The sequence below is a fragment of the Mya arenaria genome, chromosome 15 (genome assembly GCF_026914265.1).
Source record: "Mya arenaria isolate MELC-2E11 chromosome 15, ASM2691426v1".
In the NCBI taxonomy this organism is placed as follows: Eukaryota; Metazoa; Mollusca; class Bivalvia; order Myida; family Myidae; genus Mya; species Mya arenaria.
In genome coordinates this window covers 2,023,557-2,037,502 of record NC_069136.1, presented here as the reverse complement: position 1 = coordinate 2,037,502, position 13,946 = coordinate 2,023,557, and the positions used below count along the sequence as shown (strand labels likewise).

The following is a 13,946-nucleotide window of genomic DNA, read 5'->3' as shown; positions in this document are numbered from 1 at the left end:
GTAGTCGATCTTGTGGTGAAAATACTGCTCGCAACTTATGTAGCAAGTATGGTGTATCATATTTGAGAACTGTTGCAATACATGTGAGTGATATCCGGAAACATTTTATGTCAGGACAATGGTATAAGCAAACTTGCTGTGGGTTTTTTTACCTCAAAATATTAAACCATCTCGGTAACCGATAGGGCGGCAACTGGGTGTGGAAAATAACGGAATGGGTCACACGTAGCTGGTATCAAAGGGTATTTTTATTGTATATTCCCTACTTCGAAATGAACTCCAATCTGTTTTGTTCGCAAAGAAATGAGATATTGTTTTACAGGGCAATATTTACATAGAATCTAGCCTACCTCAAGAGGGTAGTGTTTTGATTGATATGTGTGCTCGGAGCCGGTGGTATCGTCCGCGCCCCAATGCCAGTGTAGCTGCACCGCTTTGTATGTGGAACCTAGATTGCCGCCAGTCAGATGAAGGTCGGCAGAGGAAGGGATGTCTACTTGCACTGGATAATACACATATCATGATCAGCATCTGAAACTCTCGCAATGTGTTGCTCAAACGAATGATTGGGCTCTAGAGTGTGGGTATACTTAAATTAGGAAGTAGGAAATATGCGCTGTCATTAAACATTGAAGAACAAAAAGTCTGAATACGTAGTTCTTGATCTGTCAAAGTCTGGCTTTAGAAGTGTTTAGATAGAAAGATTCTTTTTACTCAAACATTATATTGATATTGCAATTATTTCTAGACTGATGGAACTAAGAAAATGTTGGCAATTGTTATTTGTGTAACAGCTGAAAAATATTACTTACCAGTGTGCCCATTGTTATGGAAAACATTACCTACCACTGTGTCCGCTGTTATGGAAAACATATTTTTACCAGAGGGATGTTGTCGTTTAATACCTACCTACCAGAGTGCCCGTTATTATGGAAAATATTACCTTCCAGAGTGACCGACGTTATGGAAAACATTTCCTACCAGAGGGTCTGTTGTTATGAAAGACAGTACCTACCAGAGTGCCCGTTGTTATGTATCTTCCCGGTAAAGTCCACCTCGTAGTTGTTAAACATCAGTGTATCAAGCTGTAGGCTGGTGTCAAAGGTCATATTGATTGGGCTTGGGAGATCGATGGGTGATTGCCTTTTTAGGGCGCAGTCAGGGTAGTACAAGCCCCACGTGTCTGCTCCTGATGGGATAGAAATACAGCTACAGTATAACGTAGGTTGTAAAAGTTGGTAAGAATTGTAAAATGTTGTTGTAGTTTATATTTCTTTATCTTACATGCATAAGCCCACAACAAACAAATACCCAGAAATGCGCTTTTCTGTATTTGATTTCATACAATTCTATAGATATTTTCCAAGGTCGAAATTGGAGTTTCTGCTTTGAAAATAATCAGATTCATGCCAGGAAGATGGATTAGATGTTGTAAAAAGGTTCAGACCAATTAAAGTAAACACGAAGTTGAACATAAATGCATTTGCTATAAATATGGCGCTTATATCGATCCTTCGATTTGCAACCCCCGTCCACTCTTGAAGCTTAGACAGTACCTTCATAGCCATGATATCCCCAGGTGTAGTCATCAGGAACGTCTGAAAAAACCATTGATTTAAACTTAAAGTGCCTGTTTCTTTTAAACAGCTTCTATATAAAAAAATTGATAAAAAATAAACAAACCACAAAAGGGTAAGTAACAACTTTAGTACAAAATCGCCTTCCCTTAAATCATATCATTCGAATTGTTGTTGTTGTAATTGTTGTTGGCAATTGTTATATTGTTTTTAGTGTTGTTATTGTTCATTGTTGTTTTTGTTTTTATTAAATTACTGAACTTATCTTGCGTTAAGCTAAAGCTTGAAAATATAATTAAAATTGACTTGCCACATAAGCTGAAAGGAAATGTGAACACTAATTGTATTCATTCTTATTGCTACACTGCATTATGTGTATAGTGAGTTTTCTCTCATTGAGTGTCTGTTCGGGCTTTGAACCTTGCTGCTTGTGCTCTTAACACACATAAACATGTTCTGGTTATTTGAGGATATTTTTAACAAGAGCGACTTTCAAGGTACAAAGTATTAAGAAATATTCGATATCATATATAACCTAACATCAGCATGATCAAACGAAATAAGAATAAAGACGTGATATATGGGCTTTTGTAGCACAAGCAATCTTATAACTTCATTCTCCATAATGCAACCATGGATAAAACTTTATTTGGAATTACATTTTCTCTACATCTATGCCAATGTAGTGAAGTACACGAACTATTAACACTAGGGACTAATATCTGTGACGTTGATATTTTACGACAAGAAAACGCGTACTGCCACTGCGTGTTCATCCTTCATGAATTAAAAACGCGTGAATGAAATATACATAATTCTCCGTGTATGAAGTGATAGATTGTGCAGTCTGTAAAAAGGAAAGTCTTCTTTCATTAAGCTTAATAGTGCATTTTATTTGTTTATGATCGTGCCCCCCAAAAGAGAATATAATGCAGCCACTGTATTTTCATTTCGTACATAATGTGCGTGCTACAGTTAACAACTTGTAAACAAAGTTTTTGCTTGATAGCTGACAACAGGATTCGACGATTGATCGTTGGAAGCCCGTGGCTTTCTAAGCCACGTTAACGAATAACATCACTTCGACTTACATTTTAATGCAATATTTGTACACTAGATACGGTACTTACATGTGATAAAGTTTTCGAGGAGAAAAACAACAAAAGAACTTACCCTCATGATCGGGTTTATTTTTAAAATCTTATTCAATATATATATATTGTACGTCACACTATTTTACAAAATATGATGAACATGCTACTATTTTGAAGGGGACATGGCCATGTACATTGATAGATTGCAAATACATTATTGTCATACAACACCGGCTAAAAGGTTGTTTCGTCAAAGAATCGATTTAGGCATATTTCATGATCCCGAAGGAGAAAACAAAATAACTGCACTGTAGAGACGTTTTGCCGCTGTCAACAATGATTTAACGCCAATTATACATACATGTAGTCATCACTCAAGAAATTGGCTTTCAATGTCCATTCCTACAATTAATGAGTAAACCCTTTTTTCAATTCACCGCCACTAAATGACATTTCAAGGGCAGGATATATTAAAGTTGCAGTTGTATCAGTGTTTGCATGGGATGTGTGTATGAGAAACATTTACCAGAATTACACCTGTGAAGAATGCAGGCATTCTTTTCTATCATAGTCTCTTGTTGATGTGGATCATGAATAGTGTCACAAAAACAACAAAAAGCATGCATTCTTTGTTCTGTCTCATTCACCTGTGATCATTTAAGTTATTTATAGTATGATAACTAACTGTCCTGTGTGATTATGCTGTTATGTTGCCCTTCTTATAGATGGTCAAGAGTGTACATTATGATGGGCAATCCTGCTTATCTATAGGGCTGTTCAATATTCAATGGAGGTCAAATTTAAAGTCCTTTAAAACCCAGAGGCGAATGTTTGAAGTAATCAACTGTAAAACTTCTCTGAAATTGTTGAAAAACACATCAAAGTTAAGGTCTTTCAAATTGCAAAAGGGGTGAGGAAAGCCAAAAATGTAAAGTTTTGAACAATCCGTGTTTAAATTAGTTTTGAGGAACAACTATTTCAAAAGTGAATAGAAAATCCTTTACAAAATGTGTTTGTGTAATAAGGAGTTATAATAGTTGGCTAATTGAAATAAGAGACTTAGGCTCGTCATTCTTAAGATATTTCGAGAGAATGGGTCCTAGGTCCATATTCACTAACACCTTGATTCTGAGCTTGAAACTCGAGACTCAAAACTGCAAACCTTTGATAATTAAAAAAATAATGAATTTAAAAGCATTGATTTTGAAATTACCAAAAATACGAGTGATATGGATGAATTTGATCAAACTTCATGTCTCAAACTCGACTTTAAGACATTAGTTAATACGAACCCTGTGTCCATATTTCACTTACGTCTTAAATTTAAGTTTGATACACAGGCTCAGAAGACGAAACTCTTAAAGTGACACCCTTATTCAAAATCAATACATACACATGTATAACATTCATACATTTTGAGTGATAAACCTTAAATTACTTACTAAATAATGCATTTATGGAAACTATTAATAACAAGATTGTAACCGTGTATTTTATAGCAGAAAGAGCAAACATATATAATGATTGGTGAATGCTAAATATTTACTGTGGTCTACTATAGTCTCATAAGGTAGAAATACCATGTTTTTTCTCATTTCTTTTAAATTAAACTCGGTATCCTTCATTAGAATCATTGTTTTCGACAGTTATTCATCCTATTTGGAATATTAAAACAATATTATTTATTGTGGTTAATCTTATCTGGGAGTAAGAGTGCATCTTTAAATGATTCAAAATACATATACTAACAATTGGTTTTGACAAAATGTGTGTGCCTGAATATAAGAAACAGATTTCGACAATATTTGGTCCTGTAATACGATTTTTCAACCATTTTTTTTATAAGTCGATGTCTCAAACTCAGGCTCAGGACGTTACTGTAAGAATAACGTTGTGTGTGGTTGAATCATGATAAGGTTATTATATAACGCTGTCGCAGCACGTAAGTGCCAACATTTATTTGATTTTTTCCTACTAATTATCATTTCATTTATGCCTTAATCGATTCTTTGACGATACAACATTTTAGCCGGTGTCAGGGATGTACGACAATAATGTATTTGCAATCTATCAATGTACATGGTCATGTCCCGTTCAAAAATTATTAGGATGCTTATCATACATGTATTTTGTAAAGTAGTGTGACGAACAATACATATTTTGAATCAGATTTTTAGTTTAAATTAGCCCGATCACGCGGGCAAATACTTTTGTTGTTTTTCTCCTCGAAAACGTTTGTCTCATGTAAGTACCGTATCTAGTGTACAAATATTGCATTAAAAATATATTATTTGAAACAATTTTCTACTAATTATCATTTCATTTATGAGTAATTGAATAACCAATTCAGGGCAGTTTCTAATAATGAGCAAATATCAAAATAAAAACGTTAATTTAGTGATGGTACAACGTTAGGCTAACGTTGTGCTAACGTTGCGTTAAAGACCTTGAGATATTTTTTTTTTCGCGGTTTTCCTTTAAATAAAAAAACGTCTTTACGTTGTGACAACATGTTCCTTGTCATTTGGATAGAAGCAGTTTCGAAATAAGAAATAAAATAATAATATGAGTTTAAACACTTGATTTCTTTTATCATAATCGACCATTTTTAACATAAAGTTTATTTCCGTTTTGTACAATGAACTTTTATCATCTTGGCATAGATTTAACACTAACTTGCGCAGCGTGAATTCATCAAAAAAGTAATACATTAGCTGCTATGTGTGTGCTTATATTGTAAGTTTTGCATTTGACAATGCAAGAAACAACCCAACAAATCATAACTTTTTACAACGTTGTGACAACGTTACTTTGGCATCCAATACATAATATTCATACACCATTGTAACAACTTTATAGTGCATGGTTTTCTATCCCCGATTATGACATTAATCACTTTCTCACCCCATCTTTAATTTTGACGACCCGACCATAACCGGAAACAGTTTATAATATTACGTCACAATAACCCGGGAAAAATAATCATAGCTGATACCTTAAATAACTTTAAAACTGAAACGCAAATGACAACAATACATTTAAAATATCATATTTTAAACATTCCAACATGTTGATTATAGTTTTTCGTGGCCTGCTGACACAAGACAAACAATAACAAGATAAACAATTTTCAATTTATATTTATACGCGATCCGAACATTTCCGAAGATCTTGCGTTTATTCGCAATTGCCCAAAGGTAGTTCATTTAAGGAATGGAAGTTGAGGTGTAAATTAAACTTTGTAATGACAACGTTGTCACAACAGTATGTGATTGCTGAGCTGGTGTTCACTCGAGGTTTAAGCCGGTTTGCGAGATCTCAGCCTCACATCTGCGGGCAAGCATAGACTTTATTACCTGTGATGTAACTCTTCGTTACGGTCCTAGTTCCGAGCGCTTGCCCAGGACGATAATTTGAGGTCAGTAAGCTGTTTGTGGAACCCTGTGTGTTCTTGTGCAGGCTTCGGAAAGCTGCCATCTGTATTAGATAAAGCAATATATCCTTGAGAAGTGCTATGACTAGTATTCTAACAATATCCATATGACGGTAATGCATTTGAACATTATTCCGGGCTCTAACTATGGTTGGCATTTTAGAAACAATGATATATAAGATATAATTGTATAGTATACGTTGTACTGAAAATACGATTTATCCATTATTATAGAAATGCCCGAAAACAAGAAGTACTCCTACAAACATCTGGTGGGTAAACGCGTATCCGTCAAGTCCACAACGCAAACGAGATGAAACTGAGGAACCGGTTGTTGCATGAAATTTGATTCAGGTCGTGAAAAAAAACAATCGTGTTAAATGAATTGTCATCGAGCCTTCTATATTTATTTCTGGTGTATTTATTTCACTGGCATTTTTAACTGCTTCTCGTTTAATCCGAATGATTGACATTAAGATTCAACACGTTATTTCGATACATGAAATACCTGTAAAACGCATGGCCATATGCCAAATGAGATACGACTTCATTCATAATGCAACTCTACAAATAACTTTTTTCATGTATGCTATATAGGGGATATTATGATAGGACGCTTTTCTGGTGACCTGTATCACGTCGAGTTCGGTGTGTAAACACGTATCCGTCGAGACCGCAGGTCGAGACGGATACATGTTTACTCACCGAACGAGACGTGATGCAGGTCACCAGAAAATCGTTTTATCGTAATATTCCATTTATTATATACCTGCCTATTTAATTATTCCTCTTTATTTTTTGGTTTCAATTTGATTTAATTTTGCCGCCATCTGTCAAATGCGCGTATGAATTCGAATGTGTTAACGTAGTTTGTGTAATGAATGTCAAGGGAGGCTACTACAGCCAAACGAAGTCAGAAGTTACATAATTCACTTTATAGAGCAAAATAAGAACAAACTATTTTATATTTGAGCAAAATTAACAAAATGCTAATAAAATAGCTATTATTAAATGCCACAGCACAAAAAAAACATCAAAAAGCGGTACTTATTTTACGAGTATACTCTAATCGTCGTTTCCTCTAGACATAACGCGGCCTTTAAAAAAAAGAAGTATATATACGTGGGATTTTTTGACGATAATAATATGCATAATTGAGGGAAGTTCGTGAGTCAATCGCTATTTCTATCGATGACGCGAATTCTTCTTTATATTGGCGATCTGCTCACATTTATGATAATGAACATGGATAATCATTAATGTAACAATTCATGAACTTCGAAATGGAGAACAACTAGTTCACTGAAGTAGCTATCTTGATAGATTGGAAGTGTTCTCTGCTTCATGCTTATCCTCATGGTTCTTTGAAGAACATGAGAATCATGTTCCTGAATATTTACATGCTTCTGGAGCGTGAGTAAAGTTAGATAGTTTAATGTATTTAAAAGTTGACAGGTTTCGAGAATACACACGGTACTCGCATGATACGAAATCAGAAAATGACAGTATCACGATACAATTTTTTCAATACGCCGTGCTGTATTTTCACTGTTGGATATGGAAAAGGAATTTGATAGGCATATAATAAAAATAAATATTCCGCTACTTTAAAAAATGACCTCAATTTTGATAAATGTGTTAGTAAAGAAGTACCGTTTGAAAAATGTCAATTGCTAGACCAGTCTGTGAAATGTTTTGACCAGTCTGTGAAATGACACGAATGGTCAGCATAAAGCAATTATGTATTGTTCTACTCATTGAAGGGACGCGAACGTTAGTTGTGCATAAAGCAGAAAGGTATTGTACCAATCGATAAATAGTCGCGTACGGTACCACTATGTGAAGTGACCCTAACGATAGTCGTGCTTCTATTGAAAAAGGTATTGTATCTGTCGATGGAAACCAACGAGCGTATTAAAATACACACAAATATAATTGTATACTTGTTTAGACGAGATGAGGTTCTTGTGCTCAAATATCGTCCAGACAACAGCCTCGTTACACTTGGGCGTAGTCAGTGAACCGTTGTAGCGGTAAAAGTCCGTGCTGGTCGCTGGCATCAGGGCCGAGAAATCCAGGTCCAGCACCCTTGAGTCACCTAGTCATGACGAACACATTGAATACTTTAAAGACAATAAATACACGTGGCGTCATAACGGGAGCCTGTTGGTGCTCGCAAAAGCATCAATGATGATGATGATGATGATGATGATGATGATGATGATGATATTCTTTCCCGTACCGTTGTATGGAATGTCCGCTAGTTTTGTGATCAGTGGGGCAATGGCGGAGTTGTCTTGGTCGTGGTCATCTATCTGTGAACACAAAGTTATACAACCATCATTCAATAAAAACCATTGAAGCAACAAAACGCTTATACATGTACATGTACAGTGTATATTTCCTTTTTTATTTCCAAATATATTTGAATGCCGTGAATTGCTAGTGTGTGCTTTATGAAATTACTTTATAAGATATCTGTATTTGTATTACCATTACTACTTGAAACGGGTGCTAGGTTTGTTTACCGAATGGTAAAATTATTGACATATATATATAATATCTACAAAACAAGAATGCCAATGGATCTTTTTGTTTCGATTTTTTATTGTAATTAACTCATTTTGGCTTAATACGAAGAAATCTTGCAAATAAAATTTGCAATTTATTCAGACATTTAACCGTTATTAACTTATTAGTGATGGTTATTAAAGCCCGTGTCCGATTGTTGTGGGAGTAATGATCCCTATATGATTAACACAATCAGTGATGATTACTGTTCCATGGGTGCGAAACAGTGGCTCCGGTAAACAGGCGGTCATTTTAATTCCCGACAAAATAAAAGCACTCGATAATACTGTTTTTATCTTAAATGTAAGCTTCTTGAGTGAGATTCAGCTGAAAATGGTGAAAATGTTCTACTTTCTTTTGTAAACATGCATGTGGTTGATGGGAGAATCGGTTTTATAACTCCATAAACAAAAATGTTTACAAAATAACCGAAATACGTGTGAAGATTAAACATATTTTTATGGCACTGCATTCCCCGATTTCTCAAATAAGCTCTCATAATTGTGATATTAGATAAAAAAACGAGTCATACTAACATTTTATAATGATATCCGTTTTTTGGCTCTAAGTCGGAAGTGTCATTTGCTCTTTTTTTATACACAGCTCCTAAAAGAGCTGGAGCCACTGTTTCGCAATCATGTGTTCGACATGACCGAGTGTGGTGATAGTAATAACATCTGTAGCATTTGCATTATTAGTGATGGTTGCTGTAGGACGTAACCGATTGTAAGGGGAGAAATAACCCCTTTTAATTTACCATACTGTATGGCATGACCGATTGTGGTGGTATAAATAACCTTTATAACAATAAAATATTATAAGATGCGACCTATCATGGTTTGAGTAATAACCCTTTAAGCATTTGCATAATCAGTGATGATTTCTGTAGGACTTGGCCGATTGTTGTGGTTATAATTACCCCAATTACATTAACACTGACGGACAGTGATATTTACTAGAGCACGTCACTGATTGTGGTGGTTGTAATAACGCCTAAATCATTAGCACCATCAGTGATAATTGCTGAAGGACGTGACCGATTGTGGTGGTTGCCTGCCCAATAATGGAGTAACAATCAAAGCACTTGCTGGAAGACGTGCTCGATTATATAACATGGGTCCTTTATCAATATTTGTTTTATATTAATATTGGTCCTTTATCGATCTCTTCAGAGAAAACAACATAATGTACCACCGAAACACATCAGTTGACAAACTGTGAAATAACAAGAATATACCGCGAAGAAGAATCCGAGCACCGCCAGCCCATCAGACTGTTTGAGGGCAGTAGGGAGATCTGCTACCCCATCTTTCATATGCACAATGTGCATCTGTAATGTGTAAAAAACAAAACATTACGCATAATCTCATATCGAGTGGTGAATGCGAAAAGGTTCTAAGTGACATTAAATAAATGAGAAGATAGAACCTTTTCGCTTTCACCCCTCGATATACGGGTGTGTAACTACGCTCCCCCACGAATATAATGTTTTTGTTTCTTCCCGATTCCTGCGTTACATAAAACGATTTAATAAAGCTTCGATCCACTTATGCCATGATGCGAGCTTCTGCGTACTGTTGACTTCCTGATATATGTATTTTCACATGAACTACTCTTTTGAGAATGCCTAGTGGTGGCTTTATGACTCGGTTATTTTTTCATTTACGTTACTGATCTTTAAATATGCACTATTACTTCAAAGTAAGATTTAACACAGCCTTAACTTGATAATATTACAAAAACAGATGTATATTGATATATTAAAGTAGCAAAAACTGTTGCCAAAGGTCCTCTCCAATCTTTTAAAATTCAAGTGTGGCTTAATGTCAGCCATGAGACTGTTTCGTTTCTATTTGGATTTTTTTACTATGCACCCTGCAAAGGATAGTCTTGATCTAATGAATGTCATACTTTAATTCGACGTTTCGGCATTTTGTGGTTAGCAACCAATTTCAGCATCGCTGATTACTTGTAACTTACGACAGTATATCCTTTAATTTTAAATAGAAGTAAACAATTGATACGTATAGCTTAAAACACAAACCACTACGAACACATAAAACATGTTTTTTTCATATAAGAAAATTAGAAATAACTAACATCAAAAAAATCCTGACACCTCGGACAAATTCAAATATTTGAAACAATCTCGACAAGAATGTCGTGGTATCATTTACAATAACAAATATATTCGATGTCCAGGCGTACTTGGACGGCTGTACAAGAAAATACTTATATAGATCTTTACGTAATGACTTACATACGTACTTTACTTTTACGTAAGTTACTACCTCTAAGGGAAACTGATGCCCCCGGAAGGTGTGTTCTGAGCCCTCGTCGTCATTGGGTCCCCAGTGGAAATGAAGCTGTAGGGCGTTATACTGTCCAGTGAGCCCTCCGCCTGTCATGTGGATGTTTCCAATTTCAGCATCGCTGATGCTCATTTGAACTGTGTACAAAAAGGTATGTATATGGGGCAAATATAAGGGCCTCACAGCTAATTTAGCGACAGTGCCTTAAACCGTTGATTCAGTTACAAGTTGCCAGACGTTAGCCTCGATAATGCTCATTTAAACTTAAAAAAGAAATGAACGTATACATCATTTGGTTCGGCAATTTTTTATACCTGCTTAGGCGTTCTACTGTACAGTTAAATTTCTGCTCGTCATGTAGGTGGTTGCAATATACTTTGCAGTAATACCTCTGACCTTTATTTGTAGGCAGTCGTTATGTACTATCCAGGGAGCCCTGCATCCGTGATGAAGGTAAAGTGATCGCTTCATATTGAAAAGTCAAATACCACCCGTCGTGTAGGTAGTCGCTATATACTGCCCATCCAACCCTCCGTCCGTCATGTAGGTAGTCGCTATATACTGCCCATCCAACCCTCCGTCCGTCATGTAGGTAGTCGCTATATACTGCCCATCCAACCCTCCGTCCGTCATGTAGGTAGTCGCTATATACTGCCCATCCAACCCTCCGTCCGTCATGTAGGTAGTCGCTATATACTGCCCATCCAACCCTCCGTCCGTCATGTAGGTAGTCGCTATATACTGCCCATCCAACCCTCCGCCCGTCTTGTAGGTAGTCGCTATATACTGCCCATCCAACCCTCCGCCCGTCTTGTAGGTAGTCGCTATATACTTCCCATCCAACCCTCCGCCCGTCATGTAGGTAGTCGCTATATACTGCCCATCCAACACACCGTCCGTCATGTAGGTAGTCGCTATATACTTCCCATCCAACCCTCTGTCCGTCATGTAGGTAGTCGCTATATACTTCCCATCCAACCCTCCGTCCGTCATGTAGATAGTCGCTATATACTTCCCATCCAACCCTCCGTCCGTCTTGTAGGTAGTCGCTATATACTGCCCATCCAACCCTCTGTCCGTCATGTAGGTAGTCGCTATATACTGCCCATCCAACCCTCCGTCCGTCATGTAGGTAGTCGCTATATACTTCCCATCCAACCCTCTGTCCGTCATGTAGGTAGTCGCTAAATACTTCCCATCCAACCCTCCGTCCGTCTTGTAGGTAGTCGCTATATACTTCCCATCCAACCCTCCGTCCGTCATGTAGGTAGTCGCTATATACTTCCCATCCAACCCTCCGTCCGTCTTGTAGGTAGTCGCTATATACTTCCCATCCAACCCTCCGTCCGTCATGTAGGTAGTCGCTATATACTTCCCATCCAACCCTCCGTCCGTCATGTAGGTATTCGCTATATACTTTCCATCCAACCCTCCGTCCGTCTTGTAGGTAGTCGCTATATACTTTCCATCCAACCCTCCGTCCGTCATGTAGGTAGTCGCTATATACTTCCCATCCAACCCTCTGTCCGTCTTGTAGGTAGTCGCTATATACTTCCCATCCAACCCTCTGTCCGTCTTGTAGGTAGTCGCTATATACTGCCCATCCAACCCTCCGCCCGTCTTGTAGGTAGTCGCTATATACTGCCCATCCAACCCTCCGCCCGTCTTGTAGGTAGTCGCTATATACTTCCCATCCAACCCTCCGCCCGTCATGTAGGTAGTCGCTATATACTGCCCATCCAACCCACCGCCCGTCATGTAGGTAGTCGCTATATACTTCCCATCCAACCCTCTGTCCGTCATGTAGGTAGTCGCTATATACTTCCCATCCAACCCTCCGTCCGTCATGTAGGTAGTCGCTATATACTTCCCATCCAACCCTCTGTCCGTCTTGTAGGTAGTCGCTATATACTGCCCATCCAACCCTCTGTCCGTCATGTAGGTAGTCGCTATATACTGCCCATCCAACCCTCCGTCCGTCATGTAGGTAGTCGCTATATACTTCCCATCCAACCCTCTGTCCGTCATGTAGGTAGTCGCTATATACTTCCCATCCAACCCTCCGTCCGTCTTGTAGGTAGTCGCTATATACTTCCCATCCAACCCTCTGTCCGTCATGTAGGTAGTCGCTATATACTTCCCATCCAACCCTCCGTCCGTCTTGTAGGTAGTCGCTATATACTTCCCATCCAACCCACCGTCCGTCATGTAGGTAGTCGCTATATACTTCCCATCCAACCCACCGTCCGTCATGTAGGTAGTCGCTATATACTGCCGTCCGTCATGTAGGTAGTCGCTATATACCTCCCATCCAACCCTCCGTCCGTCATGTAGGTAGTCGCTATATACTTCCCATCCAACCCTCCGTCCGTCATGTAGGTAGTCGCTATATATTTCCCATCCAACCCTCCGTCCGTCTTGTAGGTAGTCGCTATATACTTCCCATCCAACCCACCGTCCGTCATGTAGGTAGTCGCTATATACTTCCCATCCAACCCTCCGTCCGTCATGTAGGTAGTCGCTATATACTTCCCATCCAACCCTCCGTCCGTCATGTAGGTAGTCGCTATATATTTCCCATCCAACCCTCCGTCCGTCTTGTAGGTAGTCGCTATATACTTCCCATCCAACCCACCGTCCGTCATGTAGGTAGTCGCTATATACTTCCCATCCAACCCACCGTCCGTCATGTAGGTAGTCGCTATATACTGCCGTCCGTCATGTAGGTAGTCGCTATATACTTCCCATCCAACCCACCGTCCGTCATGTAGGTAGTCGCTATATACTGCCCATCCAACCCTCCGTCCGTCATGTAGGTAGTGGCTATATCAGTGCGTGTATACATTATGCAACATTTTGCTTCGAATAAAGACTTGAAACAAAGATAACTTCACTATTTCTTCACCATTTTAAATAAAACATAGCGCAGTCTACGCCGCTTACGGAGCCCTGACTTCGG

The 13,946-nt window shown here is 38.1% G+C and overlaps 1 protein-coding gene across 1 annotated transcript in view; it reads right to left on the bottom strand.

The window, feature by feature from the left end:
- Positions 1-13,946, bottom strand: part of LOC128220065 (uncharacterized) — a 33,213-nt gene that overhangs the window by 3,331 nt on the left and 15,936 nt on the right. The window contains exons 5-12 of the mRNA XM_052928318.1: positions 10,967-11,124; positions 9,913-10,005; positions 8,347-8,419; positions 8,048-8,202; positions 6,028-6,148; positions 1,557-1,598; positions 1,016-1,189; positions 351-502 (exon numbers count right to left, since the gene is read on the bottom strand). Of these exons, the coding sequence (XP_052784278.1) occupies positions 351-502; positions 1,016-1,189; positions 1,557-1,598; positions 6,028-6,148; positions 8,048-8,202; positions 8,347-8,419; positions 9,913-10,005; positions 10,967-11,124 (968 nt within the window). The remainder of the gene's footprint in view (positions 1-350; positions 503-1,015; positions 1,190-1,556; positions 1,599-6,027; positions 6,149-8,047; positions 8,203-8,346; positions 8,420-9,912; positions 10,006-10,966; positions 11,125-13,946) is intronic.